The sequence below is a fragment of the Anas acuta genome, chromosome 14 (genome assembly GCF_963932015.1).
Source record: "Anas acuta chromosome 14, bAnaAcu1.1, whole genome shotgun sequence".
Taxonomy (NCBI): Eukaryota; Metazoa; Chordata; class Aves; order Anseriformes; family Anatidae; genus Anas; species Anas acuta.
The window spans coordinates 6,915,546-6,933,182 of record NC_088992.1 but is presented as its reverse complement, the minus strand read 5'-3'; the positions used below and the strand labels follow the sequence as shown (position 1 = coordinate 6,933,182).

The 17,637-nt window shown below is 56.8% G+C and overlaps 1 protein-coding gene across 1 annotated transcript; it reads left to right on the top strand.

The window, feature by feature from the left end:
• Positions 1-5,114: 5,114 nt before the first annotated feature.
• LOC137864241 (LON peptidase N-terminal domain and RING finger protein 1-like) lies at positions 5,115-17,404 on the top strand. Its single transcript, XM_068698162.1, has 12 exons — positions 5,115-5,693; positions 8,903-9,021; positions 9,527-9,649; positions 10,185-10,295; positions 11,083-11,209; positions 11,398-11,491; positions 12,514-12,628; positions 13,231-13,352; positions 13,577-13,735; positions 14,408-14,570; positions 14,716-14,862; positions 15,658-17,404. Exons 1-12 carry the CDS (start codon positions 5,324-5,326, stop codon positions 15,853-15,855), a joined length of 1,848 nt encoding a protein of 615 aa, XP_068554263.1. The 5' UTR covers positions 5,115-5,323; the 3' UTR covers positions 15,856-17,404.
• Positions 17,405-17,637: the final 233 nt, after the last annotated feature.

Genomic DNA, 17,637 nt, shown 5'->3' with positions numbered 1-17,637 from the left:
CAGGGGTGGCTGCAGGGACCCTGCACGGCACGTGGCCACCCAGGGCCTTGCAGAGATACAGGTGCCAGGAGACCCTGGGCATGGAGAAAGAAGTAATTGCCATGCCACTCCATGCAGAGATGGCCCCGAATTAAGGCATTTTTCTCTAAATATTGATAATTTCAGAACAGTAAGGTCAGACCTTTATTTTGCTCTGAAATTTTCCATCTTGCACTTTGGGGTTGCATTGAGTAAACATGGGTGTTTTGTTATGTAACGTGTCCTGTTAGGGAAACAAGCCTCTCTTAAGGTAGAGATCAAACAGAAATCTTTCCTTTGTTCCCAAGTGGCCTTCTTCGTGGAAAATTTCAAAGCTGCTTTTTCATTCCACCAAAAAGTGGGAACAGTAAGAAATCCTGACTTTCCCGGCAAAGCTGATTCCTGCAGCCCTGCTTACGATCTACTAATCTCTGCAGGGTGCCAGGCAGAGGTTTCCTACAAACCAACTCTTCTATTTTTGTGCTGAATAATAAGAAAAGCAAAACCAGAGCAGAACACGTGTCTCACAAGTGGAGGGCGCTTTGGGAGGTCAAATCTCTCCTCCCACCCCTGCTCCCTGGAGACTCCCCGTGCTGAGTCCTTCTGCAATTTGTCCTCTCATTCTCAGTATCTGGAAATTAAAGGCTTCTCGCCATGTTAATTAAAAGCTGGAAGTTATACCAGAGCTTTATTCACTGTGGTGCTTGGGATTCCTTTTCATAAAAATGTCTCTAAGTGTACAAACCCTGCAAATGCTTTCTTCTGAGAGTCCTGCATTGGCTCCTTCAGAAGAGCAGAGAGGGGAATTTGTTCACGAAACCTGACTGTGATACATTCATAACATCCACAAAGAAGCAGCACCAGGCTCATTGTGAAGGAACACCTGTGGTTTGCTCCAGCAGATCCTCTGGGATGAGTTTCTGGGTGACAGAGCTGTGGAGCAATAGCAGCTGGACCCTGAGGAAGGGTCCACAGCTCCTGTACCCAAAGGCCGTTCACCTGCAGCCTGAATTTCAGGGAGAGGTGGGAGCAAACCAACACGGAAACATGGCACGGCCAGAAATGCTGCTCCCAGAGCAAAGGGTTGCAGATGTGGGGGAAGCAGAAGCTCTGCCCAGGCCACCAGCACTGCAGCGAGCCTCCAGGCAATGGGCTATAATTGTGGCATGCGTATCCCAGCTTGTCCTGCCCCAAATCCAGCACTGTCCATGTGTTTAGTACTCCCCACCGCTGGGTGTGGGGATGGGGGCTGCTCAGTGCATTCCTGAAGCCCTCTGCACGGCTCCCTGAGTCTTTGAGGTGCTTCTTTCTCCGTCGTGTTCACATACAGGGCTTAGCTGGAATTTGGCCCGCTGGCTTCACAAGAGCTCTTTGTCCTTGCTAGAGAAGGACACCGAGGTATCAGGCTGGGGGGGGTGGAGATTGCAGGGAATCACTGCGAGCTCCCAGCATCCTGCCCTGCAGACCGTCCTAGGGTAATGGGGACAATTCTGACCTTGCTTTTACCCGGCATGGCTCATACATGCCCATGGTTTTCTCCACGTTTTTAATGTGGGACGTGCTTCAAGGCCGAGTGAGAATATTCCATCAACCTCTTTGCCAAGACGTTTGGCCCAAGAGAGTAAAATGAGCCAGACGGGGACTGGGGCCCTCCCCACTCGCCTCTCAGGTTTCCAGGACTGGAGGCAGAAGCAGGGTTACGTGAGCACTGCGATAGCCTCACATCGCTGCAGTGTGTCTGGCCGGTCCATGTGACACTCAGCGCCTTTCTCTAGGAATGAGGATGCCTTGGGCAAAGCCTGCGTGACTCAGAAGGGAAAATACTGATGTTTTCTTGAAAGGGAAATATTGAAGTTTTCTGAAATCGCCTGCCCTGTTTACCTCCGATCCTCCTCACTGAGAGTCGGGGCCTCTCGGAGCTCTCAGCCAGCCGAGTTTCGGGATTGAGGGAACAGCACCATGTAATTTGTGTGGTTGCTCCCTGCCCAGTGCCCAGTCAGCACAGCTCAGACCTCGAATACCAGACATCAAGGAGCAGCAGTGTGGCAATCGGCTGCGTCTGCCAGAGAGAAAACCAGGCACGGAGCAGCTGCCCTGGTTGGACGCAGGGACCTGGAGGAAAAGGTGCTTGTTAAAAAAGGTGCTTGTTAAAAAAGGTGCTTGTTACAAAAGGCAGGCGGGGACTGCAGGCAGGAGCCTCCCGCACCACCTGCTTCCACTTCCTCTTGCTCCATTTCCCAGGACCGGCTTTGAACTGCGTGTGGCAAACGGAGAAACCCGGCAGCTGAACGATATCCTGGATACAGAAATACTGTGAGGCAAAGAAAGCAAAAATGCCAGGAAGCTGATGTGCTTGTAGACACGCTGGGAGGCGTATGATGCAAGTGCCTCCCCGCGTGCTATTTGCACGTACCGAGGTGTAAAAACAACTCCTTGCGCCAACCCCAAGGACATGGGGCTGGGCTCCAGCCCCAGCTGGGAACCAGAGGGGCAGGAGCGGGGCTGCACAGGTGCTCAGCCTGGTCCTGGCCCTTTGCCCGAGCAGGAATAAAGCTCAAAGCCTTATCCTGTGCCCGCTGACTCCTGCACATCCCCGCTGCCTCCAGCCCAGCCCATCTCCTGCTGTGGCAGCGCCGCAGCCCCTGTGCTGCTTCTCCTCGGCTGGGTGCCAACTCTTTCCTCTTTCGGGTGTTTTTGAAAGAGAAAAACTTGTTTTACCTCTGCACAACAGGACTTGCAGGTCTGATGGTGACAACCCCATCCACACAAGAGGGAAGAGCAGGGTAGGTGTGTGACGGGGCCATGGCACACATGGGGCACATCCCTGCCCAGCAGCTGCCGGTGGTGCCTCCGCAGACACCCCAAGGAGCACCCCGGTCTCCCCTGCCAGCACTGTGAAGGCACCACAGGTAGGTGCTGTCACCTCTGTTCCACTCCTTCCTGTCAAACATGTCAAAACCCAATGTCAACACTGGCAGCAAATATTTAAGTGCTGGAACCACACACACAACCACCCGTCGTGAAGGCACCGAGTCCCACGTTGCAGCTCCGCTGTCTGTGCCACATCCAGGAGCCTGTGCCAAAGCCGGGGAACCGGCGGCATGATGGCAGAGAGAGGGGGGAGCCAGGGGCTGCTTGTCTCTGGGACACCCCCTGCAGCTCCCCAGCCTGGCTGGGCCTCACCTTTAAAGCGGAAAGAGAAAAATCCAATAGTGCTCTGCAAATTGCACCTGAGCACAGCGTGAGTTGTTCTGCAAAACACTGAGTCCTCATCTGGTCAGCGGAATAGTTAACATTAGGTATTTATTTTAAATTTAATTTAATTTAATTTAATGCTTAATTATTTAATTTTATTTTATTTTAATTTTATTTTATTTCAGCACATACTGATTCGGCACAAGCACACCAGTGACAAGCAAAAGCATTTGGACTTCACCACCAGCTCAGCTCTCTGTAGACAGAAGAAAACACACTGCCCTCACGCTGGTGCCAGCAAAGCCCCGTTTCCAGCACATGTACATGTTGTGGCTGATTGATTTCTGAATGCATTACGCAAAGCAGCAGCACGGCCTCGCTGCTGGCGAGGCGCTGGGCCCGCACGCGCGAGGATGCCTGAGGAGTGAATCAGGAGGTGAGCAGCAGAGCAGGCAGGGCACAGGAGCAGCCCAGCATCGCCTGGAGGGGCACATTGGGGTGGTGAAGGCTGCCCCCCACCTGCTGCTGGCTCCCAGAGGGCTGCTGCTCCCGGCTGAGCCACAGCAGCAGATTTTGGGAGCACTCGGCTACTTGGATGTGGTGGTTGAAATCGCCCTCGGGTCATGGCTCAGCAATGCGTCCTGCTGGAGGGGTAAGCTGGGTGGTCAGGGCTTCTTGGTGACAATGTTGTGTTTTAGTCATTATCCAGGTTTTGGTGGAAAAACTAGCCACTAGGAACTAAAACATGAGGCGACAGCTTTGGTTGTAAGTGAGCCTTGTGCATCTGAGAAAGGTCCAGGAGTGCGACTGGCAGGAGGCCTGGTGGGACCCCCCAGGGATGACTGATGGAGGTGGCTTCGACCCTACCCAAAGTAGATGGGAACACAGAGGCTGTCCCTAATGGGGTTCTGGGCAGCCCCATGGTACTCCAAGGGTGTCTGCAGTCCCCAGTGCCCCGTGGGATGGAGGGCTGGGGAAGGAGGTGCTCGGGGCTGTGCTGCTGAGCAGGGCCAAGGATTCCACCCGTCTGCAGAGCCCGCAGAAAATAATTAGGTTTTGAACTTTTAAAACCACTCGTGAGCTGTTTAATGAAATCACAGTAGGTTTTGAAACAAAACCTGCTCCACAGCCCCAGCCTCTGCCAGCCACTCCCTCAGTGGGACAGGAGTTGCACCAGCACTGCTGGCTCACCGGTGATCTCCCTCCCTGAGCATCCCTGCCAGCGTGCTCCCGTCTTTGTTTGGCTTTTAGGGACATGCAAAAGAGCCTGTGGATTGCTGTGCATCATCCTTACATAAAGTCTGAACTACTAAGCTGTTTTTCCCAGCACCAGCTCTCTGACAGCAGCCATCGCCTTGCTGCTGGGATGTGTGGCAGGGGGATGCTTCCCCCCTGTCCCGGGGGGCTGTGAGCAGGAAGGGGACCTCCCCACCCAGGTCCCTGCTGGTTCACCTGGGGAAGACGCAGTGTCCCACCTGCCCTGGAGGGACCCTACATTGTCCCATGCACCCTGCAGCGAGGTGGCTGCATGGCGGGGGCTGCAGGGGCACACTTGGGGTCCCCCAGCCTCACCAACCTCCCGGGCACCTTGCACCCCATCCGACCCACGGGGCTCTCCAGCACCCCACAGCGGGGAGCACCCCAACAAACCCCTCACCCCTCTTGCTCCAGAGCCCCCCAGCACCCCACACCGGGAACCGGCCCCGCATCCCCCATCCTCCCCTCATGCCCTCATCCCTCCCGGGTCTCACCTCGGTGCCCGGTGCCCCCTAGCACCCCGTTTTCCCCCCCGTCCCCCGCCCCGTTCCCCGTTACGAAACGCGCCCGGGGCGGGGCGGGGCGGGCGCAGCGCAGCGGCGGCTGCAGCCAATGGTGCCCCCGCCGGTTACGGGGGGGGGACACACGGTAGGAGCCGTGTCCCGGCCGTGCCGTGCCCTACCGTGCCCTACCGTGCCGTGCCCGGGCTCCGCAGCCCTTTGCAGCCCCCCCGGTGGGGAGGATGGGCTGAGCCCGGTGGCACTGGGGGGGGCCGGCGGCGGCGGCTCCCGGGATGTGCGCGCACCGCCGGCCCTGGGAGCAGCTCCCCGGCTCCTTTTGAAGGGCAGCAGCGATGAACCGCGACCCTCCCAGCCCTCCCAGGGGGGATAGCCCCGTTTGGTGCCCCCCTGGGAGCGGGGAGCTGCTGCGCTGCCCATCCTGCCGCCTGCAGCTCTGGGAGCCGGTGACGGTGTCGTGCGGCCACTCGCTGTGCACGCCGTGCCTCGGGGGGGCCGTGCCCTCCCGCTGCCCCCTCTGCCAGGAGAAGCTCAAGCTGCTGGGAGTCGGCGGGCCGAGGCGCAACGTGGTGCTCTGCAACCTGCTGGAGAAGTGCGAGGACCGGGGCAGGCGGCTGGCGGGGCTGGTGGCCCGTGTCCGGCACCATCTGACCCGTGGGGAGGCGAAGGAGGCGCTGGGGGTGGCTCAGAAGGGCGTCGAGCTGGGTAAGCATCCCCTGGGTCCAGAGGGGCTTGGGGGGTGGGTTGGGGCTGGTGGTCCCAGGAGGGTTCGGGTCTGTTGTCCAGCTGGGGTGAGGATGTGTGGATGGTGCTGGTGGGGCAGGTGGGTACCGGTGTGGGTCGCTTTGTCCCCATGTCACGGTGCCACCCGTGCCAGCATGAGCTGGGAGACCTGGGGAGCTCATTTGGAGTGCTGGAAGTGCTGAGATGGGATGGGGAGGAGGGGTAAAGAAGTTGGGTTTTTCTCCAGTGTCTGCAGGTGTAAGGGACTCATCCCCACCCCTGCCAGAGCATCAGCAGGGGGACTTGGCCTTCTGGGGCTGTGGTGGCCGGGTTGAGCCCTGATGTTTGTCCCCAGTGCCGGGGCCGTGGGCAGGATGGGGCGCACAGCCAGGTCCCACTGGCCCTGGGCTCTTGGCGTTAGCGGGCAGCTGGAGAGGAAGGAGGTGTGTAGTGATAGACGAGACGTCAGCAGCTTCCCAGCGGTGTCCGGCAATGTTTCAGCATCAGGGGAAGAGTTTGGGGGGTTTGCAATCATTATGTAAAATGGCTGGGACTTCTCTAGTCCAGGACAGACATGTCTGAGCCCCCCATGGCACGCAGAGGGGTCCCCCAGCCCCCTTCTGCACCCAGCCCCACCGTGACATTCACCTGCAGGATCAGGATCAGGCCGGGGGGGTCTGTCTGCTTTAACACACAGCCCTAAGTGGATTTCTTGGAGAGTACCGCTGAACTAAAAGGGGTTACACAACGCGTCTGGAGAGCAGGGGGCTGGGGTGGTGAAGGCAGGAGGTCCTCTGGCGTTTCTATGACAGCGCTGTGCGGGCAGCACCGAGCTCCCCTCCTGCTGCAGGCACTCGCTCCTCGCTCATTGCCACTGCCAGACAAGTGCCAGGGGTGCACAGCGTGGCTGAGGTGCCAGCGGTCCCGGTGCTGGCAGCAGAGTGTGGGTCCCTTTGTGCAGCCTCCCCAGGCACCCCCTTCACATCCCCTGCGCCCTTTGTGCAAAGCAAACGCACATGCGCCGTCCTCGGCTTCTCTTTTCATGAGTGCCAGGCTTTTGTCTTGTTGGGCGGTACACTTAGGTATTTCTTTTTAAAAGGCTCTGTGAGGAGAAAGAGCAAACTGTTGCAAGCTCTGCCCTTGGCCTTTCTTCACTACGTGCTCGGCTCCCTGGCGGGCAGGGGAAGCTGGGTTGGGGCAGTGAGGAAACAGGAATCAGCTCCCATAAACCTGTGTGTGCCGGTGCTGCTCGGGCTCTGCCATGTGGGTGGTGCTTTCGGGGCAGGATTCCCACCCCCTGCAGCCTGCTGACCACTTTTAGGCTGCACAGCTTCTCCTGGGCTCCTCTTTAAACCCCTAAGGTTAATAAAAGCTTGACCGGTGGGAGTGCGTGTGCTGGTTTGCACAGTCCCACTCCATGCTGCCAGGGCAGGGACCCTCAGCTTTGCACAAAACTTGCTGCCAACCAGAGCAGCTCTCTGCTTGGGAGACTGCGTGGCTAAAGCGAATAGAAAACCAGAAGATAACAAGTTGACAAAGTGAACAAAAAGGTGCAGCGTAACACAGGAGGGCTCCTGACGTGCCAGGAGTGCTGTCAGTCACTCTGCAGCCGCCGGTCTGCCAGCTGGCTCACGTCCCCGATGTCTAATGATATCATAGATCAAAAATAGCTGCAGCAGGAGAGAAATGCAGAATTTGTAGCCTGCTTTTACACATCTCGTTTCTGCCAAAGCAGACACTTTATTACCAGGCAGTTCAAATGTTCAAATGCGTTTGCCCATGTGGAAAATAAGCCCCTGGACTTTGTACCCGTGTTTTCATCTCCACGTGTCACCGCGAGCTGGAGCATTTCATCTCTAGACGTGTGCCTGAGGGACGGGCCACAGCACAGCAAGTTCCCCTGCTTCCTGCTCCAGGTGCCAAGGTCGTGGCTGTCATCACACACGCACGTGGGCTTGGAGGGAGCATGCGGTGCCCGCTCAGCCTGATTCGTGCAGGGCAGCTCGGGATGGGAGATTGCACTTGGCTTGCACTTGGAGCAGGGCAGAGAGTGGGGTCCTGCTGTGCGCTGTGCTGGAAGGAGGCAGGAGCTGCCCTGGAGCTTCCTCCTCGTGGCTGGATGTTGTGGGTGCCCGGGCATGGTGGCAGCAGGGGAGGGCAGACGCCGGCTTCCTGCACCCTGCTGCCACGGGGCTGCGAGTCGGGACCTGCTGGGAGCTGGCACGGCTGCATCGGCGCCTGGTGTGAACCGGGGCTGGGAGAAAAAGCTGCCGGGGCTGGGAGTGCGGGAGACATCACCAGAAATGATGTTTGGCTCCAAAGTGGCCCCGGATGCTGGCCGTACCGTCATCCCACAGGGAGCCATCAGGGACAGATGTGATGACACTGGTGTCCTGTCCGCAGGGACAGGGGTTGCAGCTGTGCTTTCCCCACTGCAGCGTGTCCCCGGCCCCAGCCCTTGGCAGCCGTCGGGCGATGCTCGCCGCTGGGGGAGGCGCGGGGCCACTGCCTTGGCTGGCAGTCAGCAGCAGATGTAGGTCACCTCCGTGGCTGTGATATAATGGGGTGGGTCTGCGAATCCTGCACGGTTCAAACCCACAAAGCATCGCCACACCTGGCTGAGTCGTGCCGCGTGGGATTTCAGGGTGCTGGTTTCCGAGGGACTGCTCTGCACCGTGCCACTGGGGTGTCCTGGCCAGCAGTGTCTGCACGCTGAGGTCCCACCAGTGACATTGTGATAATGCAGGCCTGGGTGCCCAATTCCCTTCCTCTGTTTTGGGAAACCTCAGCCTTTTCTTGTGCTGCGGGGCCCAGAGCCATGTGGTGGGGTGGATCTGGAGTCTTCCTTGCTCCCCCAGAGTCTCTCCTCGCCTTGCGTGGTGCAGTCTTTTTGCTGCACCCCAAAAAGATGGATGAGAGCCCAGATCCCACTGCAACTGAAGCTGAGCCCCGAAGCAGCAGTGGGGCTCCCTGGCTGAGGAAAGATGTGGAAAAACACAGAGAAGAGGTTCAGAGTTTGAAGCAGATATTTAGGGGAAAGGACTTTATTGCTGAGAGTTATGGGGCCGGTGGCTCGTGCTGAAGAGGAGCTGGCTGAGTTCAGCTTGAGCTGCCTGCACAGCATATGCCCCCCTCTGGGCATGTGGTCCTGCACGAGCTCATGACACAAGCCCCCACCTTTCTCTTCCCAGCCCCAGATGACATCTCCCTGCGGCGGTGCCGGGCAGAGGCGTTTGTGGCACTGGGGCAGTACCCGGAGGCACTGGAGGACCTGGAGGCTGTGTGCAAGGCTGAGCCCACAGAGCACGAGGTGAGCGGAGGGGAGGCTGGAGAAGCCTTGGAGGCACATCTCAGTGCATATGGGAGCTAATCCATCCTCTGGAAGACCCAGAGGATTTCCCCTTACTGTCCCAATGTCACTTGGATAGCTTTAGGCTGGGAGAAATCCTGGCTGAAGACCCCAGACCTGGGCGCTCGCTTGCTGATTTGCACTTGTTGGCAATAGCTTTGCAGCGTCAAAGGCAGAAGCCCTTTGACCCCGTCTCTGAGTCTCTGCAGGGTTTATTTGCTTGGCTGTTGCAATTGTCGTATTTTGGAGCTCTGTTGGATGTGGTGTGTGGGTTTGGTGGTTCAAATGACAGGTCTGAGCGTGGGGGCGGGTATGTGATGGGTACTTCAGCCTAGGATGGGAGCGGGCAGGATGCTGGAGGGAGAATCCCTTGGCACTGAGAGCTCAGGGTAGACACAGGAGCTGAAGGGACCTGCTCTCAGCTGGCCACTTTTTCATAGTCAGCACAGGTTTTTCTGCTTTGCAGGGCTTCTTCAGGAAAGGGAAGGTGCTTCTGGAGATGGGACGTGGAGCCGAAGCCCTGCTGGCCTGGGAGCACTGCCTGACGCTGTGTCCCCATTTCCAGCCTGTGCAGAGCGAGATGCAGAAGGTGCGTGGGCCCGTGGTGTGGCATGGTCCTGTGCCCTCCTGTCACTCAGGGAGGTGCCCTGTTCCTCTGAAGGACTCGTGTCCCTCACGGTCCTGCTGCTCTGGGCTGGTTTTGGGAGCAAGGGAAATTGGGTACTGGGCCATGAGTTTCTCATTGCCCTGATGTGAGTTTGCTGAAAGCTGTCACTGGAGATCTGGTGCCATTTCATTTTGGTGTCACTCAGGCCAGCACCCACCTGTATGCCAAAATATTGTCACCACTGGGGCTGCTGGCAGTGTCCCTAGCACGAAGACTTCATGCCATGAGTGGACCTTTGCCCTCCAGGAGGCAAAGGGCAGGGGAATGGGGACAGACCCTGTTCTCTCCACAGTGCACTCCCTTTCTGCTTTTTTTGAGTAATGGAAAACTTAAAATAAACTCGTGTATGCAGTGCCTCCTGCTGCCACCTTCCTTATGCCCTAAGGCGTTAGTTTGGCAGAGCTCAGCCAGCACATCCTTCTCACAGTGCCCCGCTGAGCCCCATTTCTCCTTGTAGATCCTCGCCCAGGAGGATGCTGCTCGGCCACGCGCTGCCCACCGGGGCTCGAGCGGTCCCCAGGCAGGGGGGGACGGTGGGGACCCTGCATCCCCCTCTGCACGAGCCCAGGTAAGAGACTGCGATGGGACTTGGGGTCCCTTTGGGATGTCCCACACTGGGATTTTGCAGTGATGGGAACATGGGTGCGGGGAAGGGAGGCCGGGCAGGACCATACCAGGGGTGGGCAGCTGCAGGTAGCAGGGGGTGGGAGAGAAAAAACACCCTCAGAAGTGGTGCTGAGGGGCTGGGGGAGCAGAGGAGGCTCCTACTGGTGTCCAGTCCTCTCCCAGTTTTGTTCTGCACTGTTTTACACAAGATTTTAGACCTTTGTGTTCAAAACACAAAAGCCACATTATGTTCAGAAAAATAAAAGAGAAAAATTCAGTTTTAATGGTGGTTTTTCATCCAAAAAACACATCTGAGAACAGCTCAGACCACTAGGAGCTATTAAGGAAAACTCATTTTCTGCTCTTTGTCTCCTAAGGAGGAATTTGGCAGGTTTGGAGAGAGGGTAAATGGGAGAAATGGGTTCAAACACACCCCAGTGCCCGGTGGTACATCTGGGCAGGGAAAGCCCATGCTTTAACCATGAGATAAACCATGCCCTGAATGCATGCTCTGTGCCCCGGTTCTTGGGCTGTTTGTGTTTCCTCCCAAAAAAAGGTAAAATTTGGCTCCCAGATTTGGGGTTGAATGGGGATATCTGTCAGGGGCATGCTCTCCTGGTGTCCTGCATATGCCAGATGTTAACAGACAGCAACACGCAAGAAAATGTCCCAGTGCTCGGTGGGGTGAATGGGTTTGTATTCAAAGGGGGAAGTGGTGTTGGGCTCAATTTTCTCTTTGCTGTGTCCAGGACCAGGAGGAGGAGCCAGAGGCTGGCAGAGGGTCCTCGGTGTCTGAGCATGGCCAGGGGATCCTCACCCCAGGGCAACAGCAGGATCCAGGGGCTGTGGCAGAGAGGCAGCACGGGCTGTTGGCAGGTGAGTGTCCACAGAGGCACCAGAACCTCTTCTCCTGCAGAATAACCCTTTAAAAGATATTCTGGCACTGAAGTCTCAGTGTTTGCACCATGTTTGCACCGATTCCATATACCTCAGAAAGCAAAGGTTAATTCTCAGTATGAAAATGGGGGGGGGTCTTTTCTTTCCTTCTCTTCTTTTGCCACCAGCTAACGAAGAGGGGACAGAGGCAGCGAAGTGTAACCAGCCGTACCTCGGGGAGCTGCTGAGCATTTCTGACTTGGAGTGCTCCCTCTGCATACGGTGAGTCCTTCGGCTGGGGAGTGTTAGGGATGAGGAATTGGCACCTGCCCGCTTCTGCTCCCTGGTTTGAATCTTTCTTCACCTCTTAATAGCAAACTCAGTCCCAGTTGTGCAAGTGCTGCTGCCAGAGGACTGGGCGCTGTGCTGCTGTACGTGCAGGATGGTCAGGGTCTCCTGCCCAGTGGCTTGCTCCAGGTCTGGGCATGGCATGGGAGGATGAACTGTGAGTGAACTGCCACAGGGAGGGAACTCAAGGCTGAATCTGGTCTGAATTATGTGAATTTAATCTTCTGAGAGCAAGGAAATGCAGTGTTCGGGAAGAAACAGGGCTCAGTGCGAATGAAGGAGACCCAAGCTGTACCTGCAGTGGGGGATTTCCTCTGGTATCAGTGTCCCCACTGAGCTGGGATCAAGTCGGTCATTTCATTTCTGATCCTGGAGCCACCCGGGAGTGACCTGAGCTCTTGCAGATGAAGGAGGAGGCACCTTCCCACTGCGGGAAGATGGGGAAATGCTCACCCCAGAAGGCCCATGGGCACCCCACAGGGCCAGGGAGCTCAGGCTGGGGACAGTTGTCATCTCCCATCAGTGTGCACATCCAGCAGCCTGAACCCAGGCTTGTAATTACAGGAATAAGCCAGCCAGGAACCTTTACATTTAATTAACAGGAGTTACAAGCAAAGATTAGCCAACACAGCTTAAGTGAAAGCAAGTTGCCTAGCCACGTACTGCCCGGGCTTGGGAAGCACGGCATGAAACAGCTTCCAGCAGTGTCTTGTCCTGCAGCATCGCTGTGAATTTCCCTTGAAGTGGCAGGAGGGGGTGGCGGAAATGCCTCGATCCTGCTGGAAGCAAAATCCCATAAGATCTTAAGCTGGAGTCCTGTTCGAGTCACAATAAGGGGATTCAAAGATGCAATACCCACAGCACAGGGCTGGGGACGGCTGGGAGCTGTGCCTATAGCACACGTGCTCCTTCCCCACATCAGTCCCCTTTGTCCATCGATGGTGGCTCTTTTGCAGGATGTTCCTGGAGCCGGTGACGACGCCGTGCGGGCACACCTTCTGCAAGGAGTGCCTCGAGCGCTGCCTGGACCACCGGCCCAACTGCCCCCTCTGCAAGCAGAGCCTGAGAGAGGTGAGGGCACGGGTCTCCACGCCAGCAGCGTGGGGCTGGGGGCAGGTGGGACACGGGGGGCACACAGGAGGCAGGGGACAGGCAGGATGCTCACATGCTGGCAGCCGCCTGGCCCAGCGGTGTCAGCTCCACTTGTGCATGAATGACCAGACAGCTGATAATTAAGACCAGGAGATTCATTTCCACGAGATGCCAGAGTGATTTAGTGAGATCGTAAACAGGGCTGAGAGTTAGAGGGGAGAGAGAGAGAGGAGGAAGTTAATGCTAATTACTTTTAAAAATGGAAATGGATGGAAAACCTGCTAGCCTGGGGATTTGATTTTCTCTTTAATGAAAAAGGATTCAGAGGAGACCATTGGGGAAATTAGGTTGTCATACACAGACCACATCAGTGTCAGTGACAGGAGGCTGCGTTAGATGGGCCCCAGGTCTGAGCCAGTGCTGCTCAGTCCTGCAGTCCTCCCTGGTGGGCTTCAGCCCCCGCTCTCAAATCTGAATGTACCCTCAGCTCCAATACATGTGAGCATGATTCAGAGCTCAGGACAGCCTCAGGGCTCCCGTCCTGCTCTTGTCCAACCTATTTCTGGGTCTTTTTCTCTCAGTACCTGAAGGCTGGAAGCTACAGCTGCACGGTGCTGCTGCAGGACATCATGCTGGCCACCTTCCCCGCACAGCTGGCCGAGCGCCGGGAGCTGCACCAGGCCGAGATGGCCGAGCTCTCCAAGTAAGAGGGACCTGCTCCGGTGTGTGGGGTTGTGCGTACGCAGGGGGGGCTTCCCAGGCTTCTCATTTATAGGACTGCATCGTGGTGGTCTGCACCACGGCATCACTTCATGGGGTAAGGGACAGATGTGGTTCGGGGGAGCAGGCAGGGTATGAGTCGATGCAGAGCCTTTGGTGGGATTTGTTCCTGGGGGTGTCACAGCAGTCTCCCTTCTTCTCCTTTAGTCTGACCAAGAACATCCCCATCTTCGTATGCACCATGTCCTTCCCGGGCGTTGCCTGCCCTCTGCACGTCTTCGAGCCCCGCTACCGCCTGATGATCCGGCAGTGCCAGGAGGCCGGCACGAGGAGGTTCGGCATGTGCGTGTACGAGACCGGGAAAAGGTGAGCACCGGGATGAGGCTGTTTCCTTCTACCCCAGCTCGTTTACCCCTGTCTGCACCAGCTCCGAATTTCTAAAATCCCAAGTAGTTCAGAGAGGGTGTGAAATCACAGGGTGTGATTTCATCTCCCACTGCATCCTGCCGGCAGAATCCCCAGGGGGACATCTCTGAGCTGCCTGCCCATGGCCACTTTTTATGGTTGCCTTACTTCTCGTACTCTGCCCATAGCAAGCTGTGGCAGCACGCTGGGCCAAACAGGCTTTCGTTTGATGCAACGTGGTCACCTTGTGTTCCTGGTGGCACCTCCAGGTCTTGGGTGTGCTCAGCCTGTACTAAAGTACTCCATTAAGCACCTGTACTTACATGGCAAATCTTCCCAGAGCTTCAGCCCTGCTCAAGTGAAATGAGATAACATTTTCTGGCCTCAGACGGGTTTTGGGATGCTTGTGGGATGGTGTGTTCATCAGAGCAGCATGAGGACCCAAGTCATTTTCATACAAGACAAATCCAAGGGAGTGCTCACTATTCCCTGCCCTCTTGCAGCAAGTGACAACAGAATTAATTTCCGATTTCGCACCTTTTCCTTGCTTGGAGATGGTGCATGCAGGATGAGCATCTCTCGCACCATAAGCACCCTGCTCAGGCCCTCTTTTCTCCCCCTCTCTTCTTCCAGCTTCGCAGACTACGGCTGCATGCTGGAGATCCGGCAGCTGGAGCTGCTGGCGGACGGCCGGTCGCTGGTGGACACCGTGGGCGGGCGGCGGTTCCGCGTGCTGAGACGTGGGCACAGGGACGGCTACAACACCGCTGACATCGAGTACCTGGAGGACAAGAAGGTGAGGGCAGAGCCAGGGCAGAAGCCCCCGAATTGGTGGGACAAAGCCAGAGGAGGTGGAGAAAAGACAGACAAAGCCAAAACACCCGAGGTGGGCACCGTTGTACCCACGCACGCCCCTCTCCTCTCTCCTCTTCCCCCCACAGGTGGCTGGGGAGGAGCTGCAGGAGCTGCAGAGCCTCCACGAAAGCACCTACGAGTTGGCCCAGAGGTTTTGTGAGCACGGAGACGTTGCCTCCAGGCGCCTCTTGCTGCAGCATGGGCCACTGCCGGAGAAGGAGGAGGACATCCAGGTAATGCGCCAAGGGGAGGGATACTTCACATGGTACCAAGAGAGCCTTTGAATCAGGGCCATTCCTGCCTGGCCACCAGCTTCCCTGCACAAAACAAACAAACAAACAAACAAACAAACAAAAAAAACACAAACAAACAAAATACAGAAAAACAAACAAATGGACAAACACACAAACCTCACATCTGAGCTGTGCTCTCCTTTCCCATCATCTGTTCCTTTGAGAAAGCCCTGACTAGCCAGGGAAGAGGTGCTAAGCCAGCAGGATCCAATTTACTTATTAAGTTGCTCTGACAAATTCAGATTATGGGAAGAAAAAAACAACACCAAAATTTAATTTTCATTCTTTCAAGAGGGTGCTACCTGCCTGGATCATTACAAAGAGCTGCTGTGGTGACTGACTCTGCTCTGGTGGTGGTAGCTGAGTGCTGCTGTGCTGGGGTGCCCCTAGGAGCGTGCAGGATTTGTCCCGTGTTGTTGAAAAGTGTGGTCTTAAGCAAGCCAATGTGCAAGGCATTTCTCTATTTGTTTCGTAAAGGCTTTCCAGGTTGCCTCTGTTGGGGGGAGAGTCCCAAGGGAATGTTTGCCTGGAAATTGAATTAGTTCATCCAGCCATCTCGTGCCTGAACAGACAAAAGGGCTGCTCGGATGAGTGCCGTAGCCACGGCAGGCATTGCTGCAGGATCCTTCTTACTGCTCCGAGCAAATATTCCCCATCAGCAGTGCCGCCCGAAGGCCGTGCACCTCCCCGCCTGGCGGCTCCTGATGCGGGGCTCTCCCCCTCTCTCCCCTGCAGGCTTCTGCCGACGGCCCGATGTGGTGCTGGTGGCTCATCTCCATCCTGCCCCTCGACCCGTCCTTCCAGCTCAGGCTCTTCTCCAGCACCTCGCTGCGTGCCCGCCTCACCCAGCTGCAGCGCATCCTCCTGGCCCTGCTGCAGCAGCCCCCGGCCGCGCACCCCCTGCCCGAGCACAGCCCCCGGGGCCACATCTGAGCCCCCCGCCCCGGCAGCCCCCTCTCTGTTCACAGGGGAGACCCCCCCCTCCTCCTTCCTTGGGTTTCGTCGTGCATTTCTTCATGGTTTGAACCCCAAGGAAGGGACCTCGGTGAGGAGCTGGGCTCTCTCTGCTCGGCTCGGCGGGGCCCGGCGGTGACTTGACGCTGTTCGTGCTGTCCCCATGAGCTGCACCAGGAGGGTCCAAGCCAGAAAGCTGGGAGGTGTCTTGGGAGCCAAAATCCCCCGGTGAGGTGCTTCAGTGCTAAGAAGGACTCTCCTTAGGGCAGAGGACCGAGTGCCAGGGCTGCTTGGGTTTTGGCTCTTCCTCTCCGAAGGACGACGTTGGGGTTTTGGTAGATGGCCCCGCTCCATGCAGCAGGGGAGGGGGGATTTAAAGGTTTGGGAGATGTGGCACCAGGAGGCAGAGAGGTCCCAGGTGGCTTCCTCCACCTGCAGGAGCTGAAGGCTCAGGCTCTAGTTGTGAGTTTGCCTTAATTTCCATTTGAGCTAGAAGGAAGGTTCAATTAAATGATCTGATATCCACGGCCCTGCTTCTAGCCACCTCCTTGGCCAGGCAGAGAAGGAGGCACCGGTCAGAGCGGGGCCGCTGCCTCCGTGTGGCTGTGGGGACGAGTCCCCAGCTGCCCAAGGCTGCTCATGACCTGGGTCAGGTTGGGCTTTGGGGTCAGACCTGACCCACCGGTGGGCTTGAAGGGGCTGATAGGGGAATTAAGGCTGGCAGTGCTTGTTGAGACTTTCTGCCCCTTGAGCAGTGCAATTTCCCTATGATCAGTGTTTCTTGTGACCCTCGAATTTGGGACCCAGGGCAGTTCAGGGCCCCCAAACCAGCATGGATTGAAGTCAAAGGGAATCTCCAGAGGGGCTGGGGAGGGCACAATACCCGGTGGCCAATGCTGTGAACCCCATGCAGGGGAGCAAGTGCCTGTCTGCAAGTGCCTGGCTGCTGCTCCTCTCCAGAGAGAGGGAAAAAGTTACTGCCCCCCCTCTGCCTGCACAGGCAAGGCTTTACTCCATGGAGATCCTAAAACTTTGGGATTTTTGCCTCCCATCCATAATTTCAGTGACTTTGGGTTGAAATTTAGGAGTAATATTAGTGAGTTGTTGGATTAACATTAATTCCAGAATCGTGTCCCTGCTTTCGCTCTGTCTGGTGGCTGTTACCTGGGGAGGGGGAGAGGCGGTGGGGTCAGAGCCACAGGGCCCCTTCCTGCCCATCGTTCCACTCCGTGTCCTTCTGCAGGGTACCACTGGATTTTGGGAAGTGCCTTTCTTTTCTGCAGGGTGGATGTGAGCACCCCTGTGACCCCCCAGCCCCACAAGCTGCCTGATTACCGGGCGTGGGAGCTCCGTGGGTCTCTCCATGGGTCTGGGCCATGTTCGTGCTGGGACCCGGCTTGCTGTGGGGAGGGACTCGTGCAAATCGCTCCAGTTTGTTTGGAGCACCTTTGGGGTCCGTGTTAGTACCTTCTCTCTTTGAATTCTTTTTTCTTCTTGGTCACTGAAATAAAGAACTTTGTTGTTGTTGTTTTGTTGCTGGTGTTTGCCTTTTAGCCGCTCGTTGATGAAAGCTGGAGCATCTTGGGGAGATGTGAAGAGGCGATGCACTGCTGGTGGCGGGATAGGTGGGCACAGTGCACACAGGGTAGATAACAGCAAGGGGAAAGGAGAAATTGTTTCAGAGAAGACAAAGGGCACGTGGAAACACACCAGGACTGCTTCCTGCCCATCGTTGCAGCTAAGGGCTTTGGGGAAGGATGG

Bases quoted from the DNA above. Each gene is read 5' to 3' on its own strand.
- LOC137864241 (XM_068698162.1), top strand. From the start codon at position 5,324: ATGAACCGCGACCCTCCCAGCCCTCCCAGGGGGGATAGCCCCGTTTGG. The intron at 13,353-13,576 runs GTAAGAGGGACC...CTTCTCCTTTAG, and splicing joins GAGATGGCCGAGCTCTCCAA to TCTGACCAAGAACATCCCCA. The intron at 14,863-15,657 runs GTAATGCGCCAA...TCTCCCCTGCAG, and splicing joins AGAAGGAGGAGGACATCCAG to GCTTCTGCCGACGGCCCGAT.